The sequence below is a fragment of the Petaurus breviceps genome, unplaced genomic scaffold, assembly GCF_028583685.1.
Source record: "Petaurus breviceps papuanus isolate PSGF00001 unplaced genomic scaffold, PetGlider_PUasm1.0 90750, whole genome shotgun sequence".
Lineage (NCBI taxonomy): Eukaryota > Metazoa > Chordata > Mammalia > Diprotodontia > Petauridae > Petaurus > Petaurus breviceps.
The window spans coordinates 2,304,007-2,326,463 of record NW_027187335.1 but is presented as its reverse complement, the minus strand read 5'-3'; the positions used below and the strand labels follow the sequence as shown (position 1 = coordinate 2,326,463).

Here is a 22,457-nt window from a genome sequence, read left to right as displayed (position 1 = left end):
GATCTCTTTGGGATACACTACCCTAGAAGAGGTATTACTGGGTCAAAGGGCAATTATTTATAGCCCTTTTGGGGCATAGTTCCAGATTGTTCTCCAGAATGGTTGGATCAGTTCCCAACTCCACCAATAATGCTTTAGTGTTCCAATTTTTCCACATCCTCTCCAGCATTTGTCTTTTTCCTGTTTTGTCATCTTAGCCAATCTGACCAGTGAGATGTGGTAACTCAGAGTTGTTTTGATTTGTACTTCTCTAATCAATTAATTTAGAGCATTTTTTCATATGCTTACAGATATCTTTAATTGCTACTTCTGAAAATTGCTGTTCATTTATCAATTAGGGAATGACTTGTATTCTTATAGATTTGACTCAATTCTCTGTTTAAATTCATTTTAGAAATGAGACCTTTATCAGAGACACTGGTGATAAAAATTCTTTCCCAGTTTCCCACTTCCCTTTTAACCTTGGTTACATTGACTTTGTTTGTACAGAAACTTTTTTTATAACATTTTGTCAGTTATGTTTATTTAGAAGTAGGAAAGTTTAAGACAAAAAAGCAAAATATGAGCACATTATATTGACTAGAAATATACTGCCATACCCACAAGTCTTCTGGTAGTCCAGAGATTACAGCAACTGTACAAACTTCATAGTGGTTTCTTCATTATTCTAATTTTTTTTTTAATTTTGCTACTTATATTTTAAACTTTGCCTAATTGAAATGGTTCTTGGGTGGAAATTCTTTAAAATGATCTATTAGTTTTTGGGATTGTCAAACTAAAAGGTAGGGGACTGAAATGAATGCACATAAATTTTGTTTCTGTCTTAGTGAAAGCACAAAGAATGCAAACATAATGCATTTTTACAGGTAAAAAACAAAAACGGTATTTTCAGCCATTAGACCTAGTCTATTCTAAATATACTAATTCTGTAGCTAACCTGCTTATAACTACTTTAAACCTTTTGTCTGTAAAGAAGGAATAAGGGAAAGGAGAAAGGGGAAAAGTCTAACAGATGCAAATAGCAATTCTTCTTGCCTTCATTAATTGTGTATCAACTGAGTGCATCAAAACTATCAAAAGAGTGCCTTCAGGAATAACCAGACTTATTTTAAGTTACTAGTAAACAAATGCATTAAATCTGACAAGAAGCAGTTTAAGACTTATCCAGAGGCTTAAGTTAACATTTGTAAAAAAACCAGTAAAGCATACATGTTTCAATCACATTAGGAAAACTGGCTCAGGAACAAATGCTACAGCGTATAAAGGGAATTGAAGCATATAGATATGGCAATGAAATCCATTTGTATTTTTCATTGTGTGAAGTAACTAGAAGAGCAAGAAAAAATAGATTTTCTTTTAAAGCCATTCAGTTTTCCCTACTTTATTGTAAGTAGTAAATGACCTCTTAACCTCTACTGAGAAACTACTTCCTTTCTCAGGTTTCTCAGGGTTTGTATCCTCAGCTTCCTAGATGTGACAGTAGCTGGAGGCTTCTTCAGCTTTGTGGAACCTTTGGTGATCTGTTTTGGAGTCTCCAGAGCCATGGAGGTCTTTCTCTTTTCACCAGGAGTTTTAGCTTGTGGTGTTTCAGGTCTGAGGCTCTCTTCTGTGGATTGCTTTGTTAGGGCTGCTTTCTCTGGACACTTTTGAGGAGATGTTGCTTGAATTGGAGCTAGCTGTGGAATCTCATCATCAGAGTCGGGCTCTGCTTTGCCCTCCTTTTCTGCCTCTAGTTCATGACCATCTGAAGCACACTCACTTTCAGGCTTCACTGCAGTCTGAGAAACTTTTCAATTTAATGTAATTGAGATTGTCCATTTTGCATTTTATAATGCTCTTGTTTGGTCATAAAGTCTTCCCTTCTCCATAAATCTTACAGGTAAACTATTCTTTGCTTTCCCAGATTGCTTACATTGCTTTTATACCTGGATCGTGCACCCAGTTAGACTTGATTTTGGTATGTGGTGTTATATAATAGTCTATGCCCAGTTTCTGCCATACTGTATTCCAGTTTTCCCAGCAGTTTTTGTCAGATAGTGAGTTCTTATCCCAAAAACTGGGGTCTTTGGGTTTCTCAAACAATAGATTACTATAGTCATTGACTGCTGAGTCTCATGTACCTAATCTATTCCATTGATCTATTGCTCTATTCCTCAGCCAATACCAATTAGTTTTGATGACCGCTGCTTTATAATTCTGGACCTTTTGTTCTTCCAAATGAATTTTGTTACTATTTTTTCTAGCTCTATAAAGTAATTTTTTGGTACATTGATTGGTATGGCACTAAATATGTAATTTAATTAAGGTAAAATTGTCATTTTTATTATATTAGCTTGACCCAGCCACAAGCAATTGATGATGTTTTTCCAGTTAGTTAGATCTGACTTTATTTGTGTGAAAAGTGTTTTGTAGTTGTAATCATATAGGTCCTGGGTTTGTTTTGGCAGGTAAATTCCCAAATATTTTATAATGTCTACAGTAACTTTAAATGGGATTTCTCTTTCTATCTCTTGCTGTTGGGTTTCATTATGGAGCCATGTTTTAAAAGGCTTTAAATGCCCAAAGTGGTGTTGTCTTTTGTCCTAAAGATAACAGCAAATCCCTGATATTTCTCAGATCAGGGTATGACATGGTCAGACATGGGGTAGAAATATGTGGACAAAGAGTCACACATGACTGAGACGATTCAATAACAACAATATACAAATTAATGTGGAATTAAATCCTCAGAATTATAGAAGCTTAGAGTTGGAAGGGACTGAAAGGTTCTTCAACCACTAGTCCACAAAATGTTTACTACCAAAGGTACTTCTTTTTATTATTATTTATTTATTTATTTTTGGTTTTCAGCATTCACTTCCATAAGATTTTGAGTTGTGATTTTCTCCTCCTCCCTCTCCTCCCCAAGATGGTGTGCAATCCAATATAGGCTCTACATATACATTCATATAAAACATATTTTCACATTAGTCATGTTGTAAAGAAGAATTAGAACCAATGGGAGGAGCCATGAGAAAGAAGAAACAAAAAATAAGAAAGAAAAAATAGTACACTTTAATCTGCATTTACACTTCATAGTTCTTTTTCTGGATGTGGATAGCATTTTCCATCGTTGAGTCTTTTGGAATTGTCTTAGATCCTTGCATTGCTGAGAAGAGCTAAGTCTGTATCAAAGTCAGTCATCACACAATATGGCTGATACTATGTATAATGTTCTGGTTCTGCTCACTTCCCTCAGCATCAATTCATGTAAATCTTTCCAGGTTTTTCTGAAGTCAGCCTGCTTATCATATCTTATGGAACAATAGTATTCCATTACATTCATATACCACAACTTGTTCAGCCGTTCCTCAATTGATGGGCATCCCCTCAATTTCCTCTTAGCCACCACAAAAAGGGCTTCTATAAATATTTTTGTACATGTGGGTCCTTGTCCCATTTTTATGATCTCTTTAGGATATAGCCCTAGAAGTGGTATTGCTGGATCAAAGGGTATATGCAGTTTTATAACCCTTTGGGCATAGTTCCAGATTGCTCTCCACAGTGATTGGATCAGTACATAACTTCACCAACAATGTATTAGTATTCCAGTTTGCCCACATCTTCTCCAACATTTATCATTTTCCTGTTTTGTCATGTTAGCCAATCTGATAGGTAGTACCTCAGAGTTGTTTTGATTTGCGTTTCTCCAATCAATAGTGATTTCGATTCATATGACTATAGATAGCTTTCATTTCATCTGAAAACTGCCTGTTCATATCCTTTGACCATTTATCAACTGGGAAATGACTTGTATTCTTATAAATTTGACTCAGTTCTCTATATATTTTAGAAACGAAGCCTTTATCAGAAACACTGGTTGTAAAAATTATTTCCCAGCTTTCTACTTCCCATCTAATCTTGGTTGCACTGGCTTTATTTGTACAAAAACTTTTCAATTTAATATAATCAAAATTGTCCATTTTACATTTCATAATGTTCTCTGTCTCTTGTTTGGTCATAAATTCTTCCCTTCTCCATAGATATGACAGGTAAATTATTCCTTGCTCTCCTAGTTTGCTTACAGTATCAGCCTTCGTTTCTAACTCTTGTACCCATTTTAACTTTATCTTGGTATACAGTGTAAGATGTTGGTCTCTGTATAGTTTCTGCTACAATATTTTCCAGTTTTCCCAGCAGTTTTTGTTAAATGGTGAATTTTTATCCCAGAAACTGGAGTCTTTCGGTTTATCAAACGGTAGATTGCTACAGTCATTGACTATTGTGTCTTGTGCACCCAGACTATTCCACTGATCCCCCACCCTGTTTCTCTGCCAGTACCAAGTAGTTTTAATGATTGCTACTTTATAATACAGTTTAAAATCTGGTACTTACTTCTTAAGATGTGTAAACAAACAAACCCCCCTAACTTCTAATCCTCCAACCCTAACTCTTTCCCCAAGTTCCTAGTCCCTTCCTACCTACCTCATACCAAACTACAGAGTAGTCCAAGGTAAAAAATTTAGATATTATCTTTCTTCAGTATAGTTTGGATAGAGAAACATTAACATAAGTCCAGGGGCTCCCAGGTGATCTGTGGATAAATTTCAGAAGCACTTAAACTAGGGAGGAAAATATGATCTTTTTTTTTTCCACTAACCTCTAACTAAAATTTAGCATTTTCTTCAGTCATGAATGTTAAGCAACAAATCTGGGAAGGGACCCATGGGTCTATGACATTAAAAAAATTAAGAATCCCTGCTGTAATCCAACCCCTGTGTGACTCAAAAATTCCCTCTATGACAAGTAGTTATCCAGCTTCCTTTTAAACAACATCTGTTAATGGAACAATTCTCTATAGTTGGGTAAGCATTAGTTAGTAAAGGCTTCTGTGGATTGCCAGTGATCACTTATTTTTTTCTAATTCTACCCCCCCACCCCAATCTAGTTGATTTTGAAGAGCTCAAAAATGCCAATGCAGATAGATGGCGAGCCTTGGGCCCAAGGGCCCTGCACAGTTACCATAACTCATAAGACACATGCAAAGATGTTGTGTTATACTGGGGAGCAAACCGATGACGATGCCTCCAGCACATCTGAGCAGGAGCACACCCGAGAGACTGAACCTACTGATGAAGACATGTGATTATCTACACAAGGCCAACCATCGAGATGTTATTCTGTTCTTTGGTTCCTTTAGAATGTTGTCAGCACTGTTTTTAAAAAAGGACATTCTGAAAAAAGCTAAGCTTTTAGTCATTTTGAAAAAGCTCAAAATACTTCCATTGTATGCTCTTCAACTAAAAGTTTTAGGAAGTTACACCATTTGCAAAATGTATTTTTTTTCATTGTATGTTTCAGTGAAAGGGATTCATTCCTGTAAGTCCATACTGTCTCATTCTTTTTTCTTGTAGCAAATATCTGGTGTGCACATTTTATGTGCATCAAGGTGTGATCTGAAAAAATTGTTTTTTTCCTTTATCATTTTTTAGTTGATAGCTTTGGAACATTTAAAAAGTTCTCTCTTTATGGAAATGCACTGATTTAAGCTAGGACTGCATGAAATTTTAAGGAAATCTTAGACACTGATAAAAATATCCATCTACTTGGATGCACTTTATTTGTTTAACTGGAGATTCCTATATCACCAGGCAGAGAGTTCATCCACATATACTAATTCTAAATAAACTAAAAAAGACTGCTTAATATTAAAGAAAAATGGCACTTTTAAATTTTATTATAGGACCATTTTCAGACGGCAGGCCAGTGACTGTCTTTTTATTGGTTAACCAACTGATAATAACTTAAGAGTTTGGTTTCAGAATCCTAGTAACATTCTTATAGCCAAAAAACATTAGAAATTAATTAGAGGCGAAAAAACTGTAATTGAATACTTTGTATGAGCACTGTTAAAACCCACTGTCCATTGAAATCTGTGCTTGTCACTTCACTCTCTTCTACATGGTAATTTAAAAAGACATTGAAATTTTAAGGTAGATTTTAAAATGTGCAAGTGAAATTTGTTAAACAAGCATTGTCCAACAAGAATAGTTGATGCATTTTACATGCAGTAGGAAATTTTAAGAAAAAAAATGCAGGAGTGTGGTAAGCAGACGTTTTTAATATTCTTAGATATCTTGAAATATATTGTTCTTAATGTTTTCCCATTTGAAAAAAAAACAGTGAAAAAGTGTTTACATCTTCTGATTTGTTTAATATAAGAAATATATGTATATATTTTTTACTTATTTATTTGCCTGGTATGTGCCTGTGTTTGTACAACGCATATCAGTTTATTTAATACACTGTGGTAGCTACTTCTGTTAGATTGAAATTTATCGGATGGAAATTAAATACAGCCCAGTGACTGCTTAAGGAAATCCATAGCCTTTGCCTGGATGGGAGACCACAGCTTACCTAAATATTCTTTTGCTCCAAGTATAGCCTTCCTAAAAGCTTAAAAAAAAAAATTAAAAGCACTGGTAAATGACTTTTGGATAACTGACATATCTGTAAACCATTGTTTGGATTGGATTGTGTCACCAGGCTCTTGAATTGTCTGTCTAGCCTGGAAAACTCGCATGAGAGGTCATGCTAAAGGACTGGTCCCAGAGTTGTCCAGGACGGGGTGTGCTTTGGTCCCAGCCACTGCTTACAACTGCAAGGCCTGCTGGTTTTCCATCCAGCCTATTTTGTCATGACCAAGTCCTAACAGTTTTTAGTAGAAGCATGGTTATTTCTCTTTGGTATCAGCCTCAGAATATTAGGAATGTACCCCTAATACCACAAACACTCCTAACTTCTCTTAATAATTAAACATGAATGTGTGTGTGTGTGTGTATATATATATATACATACCTATATGTAAATAAAATTTAGAAATTGGTTTTAACTCATTTTTTAACCTACTCCTTTTTCTAGCCCATACTGTCTTTAGGGGATAGTGAGCTATGTGCACCTTTTTTATTTGTCCTAACTTTATTTCTTCCAAGTTTCAAGGAGTAAGCCCTGATTCTAGCATTGGAAGATTTGGTAAAGGACTTTATCATGGTAGTAGTAAAATTTCACAGGTTTGGTTTTTTGCTTTGCTTTGTTTTCTTGAAAAGATTAATCATGTATGAGTATAATGGAATTAGGTGTATGATCTGATCCATAATCAAAATTCTGTCCTGGGTCACTAGCACATTTCATGTTTTCCTATGATAAATATGTAGAGTAGAAGCATCCTTTTCCTGAAATTCATAGTGCAAAGAGTAAGGACAAAGGAACTAGTTAATTGAATGTTTCTCTCATTCACCATTATCTCATTTCCATAGTTTTCTGCCAAGCAATCATAATCAGAAGTCAAACCACTGCATAAGAACTTTTAAGAACTGTTTTTAGGGTGGCTAGGTGGGGAAGTGAATAGAGTACCGGCTCTGGAGTCAGGAATTCCTGAGTTCAAATCCGGCCTCAGACACTTAACACCAAAACAAGCCGTATGACCTTGGGCAAGTCACTTATCCCCAATTGCCCTCCCAAAAAAAACCTGTTTTTCAATAAAGCAAAATCACCTAATGGATTTTGAAATAGCCCTATAACTTAACTAGTTCATCCATTCATTCTCTTTCCTTATACATACCATTTTCCTGTGTCATTTCCAGTGTCTCTCAAATGAAGATTTTTAAACAAAATTTGTGATTTGAAGAGTTATTATGGGATGTCATTGTGTATTAAGGAAGGAAAATGTCCTACAAAAAGTATTTCTATATTGTTTTAACAAAGTATGCTTAAGATTTTGGATACACAGCCACACAGTATAAATGTATATACAGGTGAACTTCACTTTAAGAAAATCTGATTAAGAAAGTCCAAAGTGTTAGGGACAGCCAGGTGGCTCAGCGAGTAAAAGCACCGGCTCCAGTGTTAGGATGACCTGGGGATCAAATCTGGGCTCAGATACTTAGCACCACACCCAGAAATAACTGGCCATGTAACCTTGAGCAAGTTACTTAACCCTGATTGTTTAAAAAAAAAAAAGTCCAAAGTGTGGGGCGGCTAGGCATGGTGAATAGAGCACCAGCCCTGGAGTCAGGAGGGCCTGAGTTCAAATGTGGCCTCAGACACTTAACACTTACTAGCCATATGACCTTGGCCAAGTCATTTAACCCCAATTGCCCTGCATTCCCCCCTTCAAAAAAAAAAAAGTCCAGAGTGGCAGAGCCTGGTCTTAAGAAGAGTGTTTGCATCACAAGGAATGTTTAATTTCAAAGAACTGTTCACTGTGCTCTCCTAGTTCATTTTAAAAATGCTTTTGTATACTTTACTTCCTAAAAAAAATTAACTTAAAATTTCTCAGGAAGAGCACATTTGTGCAAAATGAGTATATATTCAAATTCCTCTCATCTTTCACTGTCCTGATACATCCATAATTCCTAATAAGTGTAGTTATTTGAAAATTTTTGAGGCACTCATGCTTCCCTTTGCTGTGAGCTTTAGATAAAATAGGACTGTAGTCATTTAAGATTGTTTTTTAAGTTTGACTTTTTTTAAAAAGATTATCTGATATTAAGAGTACCACCAGCTTTTGTTTTATTATCTGAAATGTTTGTTTTCTGTAGTCAATAGCAGTGAATATACTAATATTTTTAGAATTTTGATAGTCAAAGTGGTTTATTTTTTGTTGTTTTAAGATCTGTGATAGAAATGTATAGTAATTGTATTTTGAAATACAGTAGCTTACTTGGTATTGTAAAATACTGTGACTTAGAACTAAGTCCTCTTTGCCATCTAAACCCAGAAACTACCAGCATGTCAAAAGTAAAAATGTATTCCTTTTTTTGGAAATATTTTACAGTTGTAATATAAGTAAATTTTTTTTATTTTGATATGTATTATGAAATTCTAATATTGCACTAAAAAGAATGACTTTTAAAACTGTCATTTTACAGATTAATGTAGGTCTGAATGCATAACTTTTGTTTGTTCCACACGAGCAGTGAGAAGGGTGAAGTTTCCATGCCCTTCCCCCACATTGAATGTTGAGAGAGAAGGGAAAATCAGCATTTTATTAAGAGATAAACCTTTCTGGCAAATCTGAGGAGATAAGAATGTGGCATGATGGTGTTTAAGAAAACTAAGCAAAAACTTAAAAGAGGGGGAAATGCCCTTTTTCTTACTCCAGCCCAAGCTCTGTAAAGGTGCATTCCCAGACACAAGTACCAAGAATATGATTTGTTTTGCTTTGTATTTTACAGAAATTGACAAACCTGCTGCTGTAATTTCCCTTAGGGAATATGTCCCCCATATCTTCTGTTCCCATAAGCCTGTGCAGAAGAGCTACAGAATCCAAAAAGCACATCAGATGCACCTAACATTTGGTTGAAAAGCTGACTTAACTTTCCTTTTTCTCAGACACCCAAAGCATTCTTTCTAAGACAAAGTGGGGAAGGGGAATGTGTTTAATAGAAAACATAAAATGTTGTATGATTGGTAATTGGTGACTTGTGTACAGTTATTTTTGCTTCTCATCCTTTTATTTCCGCTTTGATTTTTCATTTATATTAACAAGTTTTTTTCTCTTGTTTTTTTTTGGTTTTGTTTGAGGTTCTCTGGAATAGTGGTGAGTTGTCCACTTCCTAATGTAAAGATATTTGATGAGTAGTAAAGCACTGGCTTTAGCCCCTTCCTTCATTGTTCTAGTAATGTGCAGAACTGGTTCATTTGTTTGCTATTATTTTTAGATGTATAAATTAATATTTATTTATTTAAAATATCACTGACTATCCATCAATTAACTGCTACATTCTGCTTTTGTTATGTGAATTAAAACATTTTAATAAACTTCAGACATGAATTATTTCTTCAGAAGAATAAAGCTGTACCTTTAAAAAAAAGTTTGGTCTTGCAATATATTTTGACATTTTTACAGACACAGGTAAAATAGCCAAAATGATTTAGATTCATTTAAATTAGTCAACAGCTTTGGTAAGTTCCATTACCTAATCATAATGAGTTCTAGATTACCTACTTTTGGGGTGAGAAGAGATATAGGTTTATGACACATGCATGGAGAAGATATGAAAAAAATAAAATATACAGTCCTACTCAAGGAAATCCTAATTTAGTTGTCATTAAACTACAGATAGGCATTAAAAGGGCTTGCACTTATAAACATGTATACAGGTAGGTAGTACAGTGAATAGATCCCCAGGCCTGGAGTCAGGAAGATTTGAGTTCAAATCCAGCCTCAGTCACTAGTCATGTAACCCTGGGCAAGTCATTTCACCCCTATTTGCCTCTGTTAATGGGGACATACTGGAGAAGGAAATGGCAAACCACTCCAGTATCTTTGCCAAGAAAGGTCCATAGGATCACAAAGAGTTGGACACGGCTACATAATATAGATACATATGAACTGATTGATCAGAAGCATCATGCTAGAATGGATAGGGCACTGAACTTGGAGTCAGGAGGACCCAGATTCAAATCCTGGTTCAGACACTTAGTAGTTTAGTGACCCTAGGCAAATCAGTCACCTACTACTGTACTTGCCCTTAAGGTCTGAAGCCCCTGTATGCTATGTTCTCACAAGTTTATGCAGAATCTAAAAGTACATAAGATACCCTTAAAATTAAAATTTAGTTGAAAAGCTGACTTATTCTCAAATGCTCAAAGCAATTCTTTTTAAGTATAGGGGAGGGAAATGTGTTTAATAGAAAACAATATTATATTATTGGTAAGTGGGCTGTGCCTCAGTTTCCTCCTTCAGTGACCGACAAGGTCTCTTCCAGCTCCAGATCTATGATCCTGATCCTACTGTTGATTATAGGAGTGAACAGACTGTTTTCAACCTCTCAACAAGCTTTTTAACTTATTAAATGTTTCGGTTTGTTTCATGGCATATTGCTTTATTTTTAAAGCTTACTATCTGGTCTTGATAATTTCTACAGACATTAAAAAAGGATCAGATGCTTAAAGCCACTCAGGAAAAAACTCAAGTGAGAAACAGCTACCCAGGTTATGATATGCAGCCAGCATTGGGTAGAGGAGGTTAAATAGCATTTGAGAAACTACACGGTATTTTCAGTCATCCTGACATGAAGACTGCTTTTTTTTAACATCAATATTCTCCCAATGAAGAATCCTATATGACTTCTTGGAATGCCATTCTCTACAAAGAAACAAAATTGTAGGTGGCCCAGGGAACAGTGGAGAAACACATAGTGGATATGAATTCTGTAGCAAACTACCAGCAACAACCATACACAAGAAGGGAAATAAAGGGGTGGCTAGGTGGCGCAGTGAATAGAGCACCAGCCCAGGAGTCAGGAGGACCTGAGTTCAAATCTGGCCTCAGACACTTATCACTTACTAGCCATGTGACCTTGGGCAAGTCACTACCCCAATTGCCCTCCAAAAAGGGGGGAAATTATTTTTAAAAAAAGAAGTGAAATAAAGCACTTCAAGGAAACATAATTGGAAAAGGATCTGAAGGTAGAGTTGAGGAAGAAAAGCATTGCAGTGATGGAGGAACAAAAAATTCCCAGTGCTGAGAGATGGAATGTCTGTGTTCAAGGAAAAGCCAGGACAATGTCACTGGATTAAAGAGTATATAGCGGGGAATAAGATGTCAGACAACTAGAAGTTTCAGCAAAACAAATTTCCTACATTGGCCATGCCCAAAAATATATGGTTCTTCTCCATTTATCTGTTATGACCTCTCTGGCAGGAGATTTTCATAGTTTATAGTTTGTTAATAAAGTTTTGCTTGCATCATTTCTGATAAAAAGTTTGAGACTCCCTGATGAACAGATTTTAAAAGTAGTAAGAAATATGCCATCCAATTCATCTGATGTTGAATTTTCACATTTGAAATGCTATAAATGCTACAAGGCAGAGAAAGAGTACTCTTCCTGTGACTCCAGCAACAATGAGTCCATCAGTGAAGTTTCCTCTACAACTGACATCTAAAAGGCAATGAGCAACATGGCTCTTTTGGACTCAGGTCCATGACAAAAGAGGTGAATCACAATGTCCAAAGGCTAAAAATGGTTCCTTTTAGCAATGAACCAATGCTTTTCAAGCAGTGTAAAGATGTTTACAACAAGTAAATATTACACCTTGATCTGACCCTACTGCTCACCCGTTCTGCAACTCATGTCACTGAGAAAAGTCCCATTCCTCCTTTTTGAATTTTATTTAATAAGCAATCGCTTAGAAACATTAAGCAATGTACAAATGCTAAGGACCAACCAGTAACAGGCAATGCCAACTGGGCCATTACATTAAATGAATTAGAAAAGTTCACAGGTCTTATTGTTGCTCACAGCATTTATTATTGGCAGAAGAGACCTATACATGTAGAATAGCTCTTGGCAGTATCCTTCATTCAACAAAATTGTGCCATATGATTGATTCCTCAACATAATGAAGTAACTTCACTTTCACCTGAAAAAAACCAAATCTACATCAGGACAAGTCTTGTCTATGATCCTCACTGTGAAATCCTCATTGAAAACTGTCAGAAGGTTTAAGCATGATAATTTTATGGGTCTTGAGGCCCCTGAAACATATCAGTGAAAGCAAGAATCAAGTCCATTGTACCTCCATCAATCATCTCAACAAAACTCAAAGAGATATATAAATGACTCTGATTACTATCTGTTTTGGTCATTTTCTGCATGACTCTTTGTGACTGCATTTGGGGTTTTCTTGGCAAAATACTAGAGTAAATACATTTACTTCTCCAGCTCATTTTATAGATGACGAAATTGAGGTAAACAGGGTTAAATGATTTGTCCAAGGTCACATAGCTAGTGAATGTCTGAGATTGGATCTGAACTTAGGTCTTTCTAACTCTAGGCCCAACACTATCCACTATGCCGCCTGGTTGCTATCATCATCAGAGCTAATAGCACTGTGCTAAGCACTTCATAATTATATCTCATTCAATCCTCACAACCACCCTGGGAGGTAGGTGCTGTTTTTAATCCCCCTTTTGCAGATGTGGAAACAAATTAAGTGACTTGACCATGGTCACACAGTAAATGCTGAGGCTGGGATTTGAACTCAGGTCTTCCTGAATAACGATGAAAATAATTGAGAAAGTCCCCAATTGATAAATGGTCAAAGGATATGAACAGAAAGTTTTCAGAGGAAGAAATTAAAGCTATCTATAGTGATATGAAAAAATGCTCTAAATCACTATTGATTACAGATGCAAATCAAAACAACTCTGAGGTACCATATCACACCTATCAGATTGGCTAACATGACAAAACAGGAAAATGATAAATGTTGGAGAGGATGGGGGGATGTTGGAACACTAATTCATTGTTGGTGGAGCTGTGAGCTGATCCAACCATTCTGGAGAGCAATTTGGAACTATGCCCAGAGGGCTACCAAAAACAAAGGTTATAATTCTTCCCTGTGGAAATGAAATATAATGGAAAGAATACTAGATTTAGAATCAAAAGAGATGTTATGGGGCGACTAGGTGGTACAGTGAGTAAAGCACAGCCGGCCCCGGAGTCAGGAGGACCCAAGTTTGGTTCTGGCCTCAGACACTTAACACCCACACAAAAATACTAACCGTGTAATCTCAGGCAAGTTACTTAACCCCAATTGCCCTCCAAAAAGGCAGCCAAAAAAAAAAAAAAGATGTTATGATGGATTTCATGTCAAAACCCAGCTTTGCTAATTATGATCAATGCAACTGTAAAGCCAAGCATGAGCAGCTTTCCAGAGGACTGCTACTATGAACAGCTTTCAAGGTTCTGATTATATAGTATAGCGAACTCTCTATTTATTTATAACAAATCAGAGCAAAACATTCACAGAAAATCAAAATATAACATTCACAATGTTACAACTTATCACAGAAAATCAAAATATAGCATTCACCATGTCACAACTCAACAACTTATAACTAAAATGACCACATAGTTTTCACCAAAGTGGTCACATAGTTTTAGACAAAGTACATTCATTTAGTCAATCACAAAATCCTTAATTCAATCATAAAGTACAAAAGTCAAAGTTCTCTACCCCTAGGTCACAGTAAATCATAATCTTCTCAGTCAGTACACAGTATCCAAATAAAGTCTTTCAGCTTGACTCGAGGCTGGCTCTCAGTTTCCATGGTTCCAACTGTCACCTGGGTTCAAAGGCAGTAAGCTCCCAGTTTGTTGTCCAGCTCCTTGTCCAGTTCTTCATCCAGTTCCCCTTCCATATTGAAGTTCACAGTGTCCAGTCTACTTCAAGTCCTTCACAGTTCCTGTTTGTTGGAAGACAAAGCTTGACAGAGCCACAATAATATTCATGCACATTGCCAGCACCATCATCTATTCACTATCTGCCTTGTGAAATCAATCTCAGACCTACCAACAGGGTCTGAGAACAACACAAATCCTTAGTAAAGTCCCAGGACCTCCAAAACCCTCCTCCAGGACTTCGGCAAACATGCAATCAGAAAATCCTCCTTCACAGCTTCTGTACAAAGTATCACAAATAAACATCAACACAGACAGGACTGACAGAGTGCCAAGATACCACAAGTTTTGTCCTTCTTGACTCTGCCACCACAAGAGTTCTCTTTTTCAGTTCTGCTGTCTCTAGCCTAGAAATTCTCCTTATATAATATGGTCATTAGCTACACCCCTTCCTGTTGCAGGAGTTCACAAGTTGTGGGGTTCACACATTCTGTTTCTTAACAGACTTGATACAAGGCTCTAAAGAAACTTGAACTGAAACAAGGTGTTAATTCAATAGCTGAAACAAGATGTGAACTACTTCTGTGCTTGCCATTACAACAACCTTGGGCAAATAACCCCTCTGGGCCTCAGTTTCCTCATTTGTAAAATGAAGGTTTAGGATTAAATGACCTCTAAGATACCTTATACTCTAAGTGATACTGTGTAGGCATCATCCCAACTGGTGTGTCCTCATACCACTCCTTTCTCCCAATGACAAAAGCCCCTTGCCTAAAGATCTCCCCCCCACTAAAACATTGGGTCATCCCCTGCCCTTTACAACATGGTCATTAAACTTTAAGTTATGGCACAGTTTTCACTCATTCCTTTCCTACACAAACATACACACACACACACACACACACATATGCCCAAATGCCCATCTTTTTCTCAAATCACCTATCTGCAAATATCACCAAAATAATAGCTAGTATTTCTATAAGGCTCTAAGGTTCACAAAATGCTTGATGTGCTATCTCCAATCACATATCTTATCAGTCTTCCATTAACTCTCAAGACCACTTTCTCCTCTGAGACATAGCAACATTCTCTTCCCTATGGTCGATTCATCTTCTACAATGCCAACCACTTGCCCTATCTAGCCTTAGGCCAGGAGTAGGGAAAGTTTTCATGTTGCAAGGCCACATTAATATTTAGCTGAAATTCCATCATCCTTTTTTTGGTTACCTGTCCCATTCTCGGTTAGTCACAGTTTAAATGAACAGGAATAAGTTGGTTCCCAGTTCCATTTGCCAACTTCCTCTGTCCCTTCCTCTGTGAATTTTTTTTTTTTTTGGTGAGGGTGGGAGGCTGCAGAACTCATTCTTACAAGTTTGACTAGACTGATGATACTTTATCTATATGTATAGTTCTAACCTTTCATATTCTGGTGAGCTCAATCCCAGAACTTCATCAGCCTAGACTTTGTATAAAATATCCCTCTGCCTTTCCCAAATCATGTCATACTTGAGTTGAAGGGGACTTCAAAGATCTAGCCCACCTGATGCATGAAATCCCTCTACAACACCCTGACTCTTATTGAATACTCCCACAGTTGGGAAGTTCACTACTTTACAATCCTGCTTTTAGCAGCTTTGATAGTTAAATTTAGTTTTTTACATCTCTAGCCCTTAACATAGTACCATGGTATATAGCAGGTACTTAATTAAATGTATGTTGAACTGAATTATTAAGAAAATGTTCCCTTATATTAAAGTGACCCCGGCCATCTTTTAGCTTCCATCCATTCATTGGTCCTGTCTGTCCACTGTACAAAAGTAAGTCCAAATCTTCTTCCCTTGAAATGTTTGAAGATAATGATGAAATCTTCCTGAGTTTCTTCTTTTCCAAGCTAAACATCCCATTTCTTCCAACTGTTTCTAATGATAGTTTCAAGTTCCCTCACCAATCTGGTTGCCCGTCTTTGGATACATTGTCATTTGTTTTCCCATTTGGCTGCATTTTAACACTTCTCATTCATGACCCCAGGTACCTCATAATCCTTCAGAATCATGGCAGCTTTGTTACTCATGCCTCATCTGTATTCTATGCCCCAGGACCCTTCCGATTGGAAGGTGGAGATGAGAGCTCCTCCCAAAGAGATTGCCCAGGCCTTGTTTGCTACGGTCCTTTGGCCTTCTCCATCACGCTTGTTCAGGGCTTCTAGGTACCCTCTTTTCCATATTCACTCAGTTTTTCTATTTCCTTTTGTGTGTTGTCTTCTCCCATTCAACTATAAGCTCCTTGAGGGCAGGGATTGTATCTTTTTTGTATTTGTACCCCTAACACTTAGCACAGTGCCAGCACATAACAGGTGTTTAATAAATGTTAATTGGCTACCTTTCTTAAAACAGCATGCCCAATAGTGGTAATCCCAAGTGTCCCTAATGGATAAATGGACAAAAAGATAAAAGGTGGATTACAAATAATCACCCAAGAAGATTTCCCATCTCAATAATAATCAAGGAGATATAACGTAAAACACATTGATGGACCCCTCAAAAAAGAGGTTTTAAAAATTAAATTAAGAATAAATATTTTTAAGTGGTAGAGATGGGGATGGAGTCAATGTGATAGAGTAAGACAGGAATTCACCTGAACTCTCCCAAAACTCACCTCTAAATAACTATAAATTAAATGCCTCAAAATGAATTCTGGAGCAGAAAAACCAACAAAAAAATGAGTGAAACAATTTTTGAGCCCCAGACAACTTAGAAGAATGACAGGAAAGATCTGTCTTACTCAGGTATGAGGGAAGCACAGACCAGTGCATGTGGTGTCCAGGAAAGTCAGCAAGAGGCCTCACCACAGGGAGCCAAGGGGCAAGACCCTGAGCCCAGGCACAGGTCAGGCCCCAGGGCCGTAGCACAGGAGGCCAGTGGCCAGACACCACATTCCCAGTACAGCATGATAGCTGAGAAGCCCACTCTCCTGGAACAAGAGACTTGGAAGAGTGCCCACTCTACCCTAAGAGCAGAGCTCAACTTTCAATGTCATGAAACAGGCTGAAAAGTGAACAGCCAAACAAAAAAGAACCTGACCACAGAAATGTACTATGGTGACAAAGAAGATCAAGACAGAAATTCAGAAGAGGACAACAATATCAAAAAGTCTACGTGCAGAGCCTCAAAGAAAAAGATGAATTGGTCTTGGACCCAAAAGAGGACTTGTGAAAGAGCTCCACAAGGATTTTTCAAATGAGAGAGGTAGAAGAAAAATTGGGGAAAGAAAGTACAGTAATGCAACAGAATCTTCAAAAAAAAAAAGTCAACAGCTTGGTAAAGGAAGCACAAAAAATGGAAACAGATATGCAAAAATTCACTTAAGAAAATAACTTCTTAAAAAGTAGAATTATCTCTTCAGTTGTCTGTAAGGTGCTTGGTTCTTCTTTGGAAGCTAAGGCCATGTTGGGGTGAACCCTCACTTCAGCCGGCGACTAGCACCACTACAAACAAGCCTCTCCTCATCCATCTACTGAAATGGCTGTCTCCGAGCTAGCCTGCATCTACTCTGCCCTCATCCTTCATGACGATGAGGTTACTGTCACAGAAGATAAAACCAATGCCCTCATGAAAGCAGCAGGTGTAAATGTTGAACCATTCCGGCCTGGATTATTTGCTAAGGCCCTGACCAATGTCAACATTGCAAGTCTCATCTGCAATGTAGGAGTTGATGGACCTGCCCCAGCAGCTAGTGGTGCTGCCCCTGCTGGAGGGGCTGCTTCTGCTAGCACAGCTGCCCTAGCTGAGGAGAAGAAGAAAGAGGAAGCAAAAACAGAAGAATCCAAGGAGTCCGATGATGACATGGGCTTTGGTCTGTTTGACTAAATATTTTTTAACATTAAATAAAAAGCTTAACTCAAAAAAAAAAAAAAAGAAAAATTGGCCAAAAGGAAAAAGAGGGAAAAAAACTAAATAAAAAAAAAAATTTTATAAAAATAAAAAAAAATCATAAAAAAAAAAAAAAAAAAAAGTAGAATTGGCCAAATGGAAAAGGAGGTAGAAAAACTAACTAAAGAAAATAATTTCTTAAAAATCAGAATTGGGCAAGTGGAAGCTAATTACTCTGTGAGACATCAAGAAACAATAAAACAAAATTTAAAAAAATAGAAGAAAACGTGAAATATCTTATTTAAAAACTGACCTGAAAAACAGATCCAAGAGAGATAATATAAGAATTATTGGATTATCTGAAAGCCATGATCAAAAAAAGAGCCTGGACATAGTGTTTTAAGAAATTATCAAGGAAAATAGTCCTGATATCCTAGAATGAGGGGATAAAATAAAAACTGAAAGAATCCACTGATCACCTCCTTATAGAGGTCCCAAAATAAAAACTCCCAGGAATATTATAGCCAAATTCCAGAACTCCTAGGTCAAGGTGAAAATACTGCAAGCAGTAAGAAATATACAATTCAAATATCATGGAACCACAGTCAGGATTACACAGGATTTAACAGCTTCTACATAAAGATTAGAGGGCTTGGAATATGATATTCCAGAAGGCAAAAAAGTTATGATTACAACCTACTCAACAAAACTGACTATAATCCTTCAGGAGAAAAAAAAAATGGATATCCAATGAAATAGAAAATTTTCAAGCATTCCTGATGTAAAGACCAGAGTTGAACAGAAAATTTGATTTTCAAATACAGACTCAAGAGAAGCATAAAAAGGTAAATAAGAAAGAAAAAACATAAGGGATTCAACAAGGTTAAACTGTTTACACTCCTACATAGGAAGATGATACTTGTAACTCTTAAGAACTTTATTACTATTAGAGCAGTTAGAAGGAATATACATAGATAGAGGGTGTGGGTATAAATTGATTTGATGGTATGGCATAAAAAACAAGGGGTGAAAAAGAAGATTATAAAAGAAGAGGAAAGAGGTAGAATGGGATAAATTATTTCACGTAGAGAGTTACAAAAGACCTATTAAGCAGAGGGAAAATTGAGGGGGTGACTATCACTTGAACCTTACTCTCATCAGAACTGATTCAAGAAGGGACACATTCAGTTGGGTACAGGAATTTTTCTTTTTTACCCTTTAGGGAAGCAATAGGGAGCAATACAAGAGAAGAGGGGAGGACTGACAGAAGGGAGAGCAGCAATCAGAAGCAAAACACTGGTGAAGAGGGATAAGATGAAAGGAGGGAGGGAGGGAGAGAGAGAGAGAGAGAGATAAAGAAGACTAAAGGAGAGGGTGGAATAGGATACAGGCAAATACACAGTAATTATAACTGTAAATATAAATGGAATGAACTCACCCATAAAATGGAAGTGGATAGCAGAGGAGACTAAAAACCAGAATCCTACATGTTCTTTACAAGAAACACTTTTGATGCAGAGACATACACATAGGGCAATGGTAAGGGGATGGGGCAGAAGCTATTGTGCTTCAGCTGAAGTTTTAAAAAAAAGTAGTTAAAAAGAAGTTTTTATAAGTAGTTAAAAAGAAGTTAATGAGTTCAAATCCAGCCTCAAACACTTAACACAAAAACTAGCCATGGGACCTTGGGCAAGTCACTTAACCCCAACTGCCCTCCAAAATGCAAAAAAAAAAAAGAGAGAGAGAGAATTTGGGGGCAGTTAGGTGGCACAGTGAATAGAATACCAGCCCTGGAGTCAGGAGAATCTGAGTTCAAGTCCAGCCTCAGACACTTGACACACTTACTAGCCATGTGACTTTGGGCAAGTCACTTAACCCCAATTGCCCTCCAAAAAGCCAAAATACAAAACAAGAAAACAAAACAAAAAGAAGTTTAAAAAAATCATGATCTCAGACAAAGCAAAAGCAAAATAGATCTAACTAAAAGACATAAGGAAGGAAACTACACCTTGCTAAAAGGCACCATAGACAATGAAGTAATATCAATACTAAGCATTGCCATGTGGTATAGCATCTAAATTTTTACAGGAGAAGTTAAGTGAGTTAGAGGATGAAATAGACAGCAAAGCTGTATTAGTGGGGAACCTCAACCCTCCCCATAACTAAATAAACCTATCCTCAAAATAAACAAGAAAGAAGTTAAGCAGATGAATAGAATTTTAGAAAAGTTAAATATGATAGAACTCAGGGTGGCTAGGTGGCACAGTGAATAGAGCACCAGCCCTGGAGTCAGGAGGACTTGAGTTCAAATCCAGCCTCAGACACTTAACACTTACTAGCCATGTTACCTTGAGCGAGTCCCTTAACCCCAACTTCCCTGCCTTCCCCCCACCAAAAAGCAAATACATATGTATATATATATATATGATAGAACTCTGAAGAAAACTGAATGGGCATAGAAAGGAATATACCTTTTTCTCAGTGGTACATGGTACCTACACAAAAATTGACCATGTATTAGAGCATTAAAAACTTCAAAGTAAAATGCAGAAAAGCAGAAATTTTAAATGTACTCTTTTTAGATCATGATGCAATAAAAATTATGTATAATAAAGGGCCATGGAAAGATAGGCTAAAAACTAATTGGAAACTAAATAATCTAATCCTAAAGAATTTGTGGGTCAAACAACAAATCATAGAAACAATCAATAATTTCATCAAAGAAAATGATGACAATAAGACAACATATGAAAACTTATGGGATGTAACCAAAGCAGTTCTTAGGGGAAATTTTATATCTCTAAATGTTTACATGAATAAAATAGAGAAAGAGGAGATCAATGAATTGGTTATGCAACTAAAAAAGCTAGAAAAAGAACAAATTTAAAATCCTAAATTAAATACCAATTTAGAAATTCTGAAAATCAATAAAATTGAAAGTAAGAAAACAATTGAACTAATAAATAAAACTAAGATCTGGTTTTATGGGGGAAAAACAATTAAATTGATAAGCCTTTCATTAATTTAACTAAAAAAAAGGAAAGAATAAAACCAAATTACCAGTACCAAAAATGAAAAGAGTGATTCACCACCTGTGAAGAGGAAATTGAAGCAGTAATTAGGAACAATTTTGCTCAGCTTTATGCCAATAAATCTGACAACCTAAGTGAAATGGATGCATATTGACAAGTATATAAATTGCCCAGATTAACAGAAGAGGAAATAAAATATTTAAATAATCCCATTTTAGAATGATTTCGAAATGATGAGCAGGTACAAAAAAAAATTACATTCAATAAAGGGCCAGGGAAAGATAGATTAAAATTAATTGAAAGCTAAATAATATAATCCTAAATAAGGAGTGAGTCAAAGAACAAATTATGCTATTGGCCTGCTACTTACTTCAGTGCTTATGAAAGACATATTGAAGTCATCATAATGGTTCTATGTGTCACAACTGATTATTTACTCTATCCCAGATAATTGTGTATGGGAACAGTGGAAAGGACTAGAGCAGCATCTGAAGGTTACTTTCCTTCCTGAAAGGGGAGGGTGTAATTTCCTACTCTCCTCAGACCTACCTAAGTGGCATCTTTCCTAAGCTAATGCTTCAATATTCAGGGATTTGTTTTGGCAGTTTCTCCAATATTTTCAATTCTTAATTTCTGGGCTTAACCTCTAGGATTCTATAACTGGTCAACTAAAGACTAAAGGTCCTTTATAAGTGAAAATTCAGAAAAATTTATCCCTACTTTCCTTTAAAACTTCCTGAACATTTAGCTATGATTGTCAATAACTAACTTGATCCTATGCAAATATAAATGAAAATAACCTTTTCTTTTCCTCATCTCTGTAAAACCAAAATGAGCCTTCTTCTCAGGTCAGAAGAAGGTGGGATTCTTTCCAGGATGGACAAAGCCTTGACAGTTTACTACTGAGGTCAGAAGTTCTCCCTTAGGCTTCAAAAGTTTCCTCTCAACCAATTTAAAAGATTTCTCTACTAATGATTTAAGTACTCCTTGTTAAAAGAATTGAAAGGCAAAAATCTATCTTAACCCTGACAACAGGAAATGTTAAAATTAGGTGACTAGCAGGCTGAAAATGAGGAACCAGCAATTCCACTGTTGAATCTCCTTGATCTCAACAAAATGAAAGAAAACCAGAGGGCAGAGGAGGGGGGACACAGTAGCCTATGTTTAAAAAGTTAAAATAATGGTCATATAATTTTTATTTTAAAATGGAATTTGAGTGCTCCAGACCTTATACATTTAGATTAGTCTGAAATTCAAACAGCCCCTCTTAGCCCAATCAGGAAACCTTGTTAAAGAAAATGAATTTAGGGTAAATAGAGGCAGATTCACCGATCTTGAAAATATTCACCCCAAGCTCAGAGAATTTGGGTGCAAACAACTTGAGG

The 22,457-nt window shown here is 36.5% G+C and overlaps 2 protein-coding genes and 1 pseudogene across 3 annotated transcripts in view; all 3 read left to right on the top strand.

Annotated features, from left to right (window-relative positions):
- Nucleotides 1-9,854, top strand: part of DGKE (diacylglycerol kinase epsilon) — a 34,784-nt gene extending 24,930 nt beyond the window's left edge. Inside the window, exon 12 of one of the 2 annotated variants that reach the window (XM_069067455.1) lies at nt 9,216-9,854. In XM_069067455.1, the coding sequence (XP_068923556.1) occupies nt 9,216-9,239 (24 nt within the window). In that variant the 3' untranslated portion in view covers nt 9,240-9,854. Of the gene's footprint in view, nt 1-4,927 lie in introns of both variants that reach the window. The other variant, XM_069067454.1, reaches the window with a different exon arrangement.
- Nucleotides 1-22,457, top strand: part of SCPEP1 (serine carboxypeptidase 1) — a 358,800-nt gene that overhangs the window by 158,560 nt on the left and 177,783 nt on the right. The window lies entirely within an intron of this gene.
- On the top strand, nt 17,571-18,091 carry LOC138145757 (large ribosomal subunit protein P1 pseudogene; annotated as a pseudogene).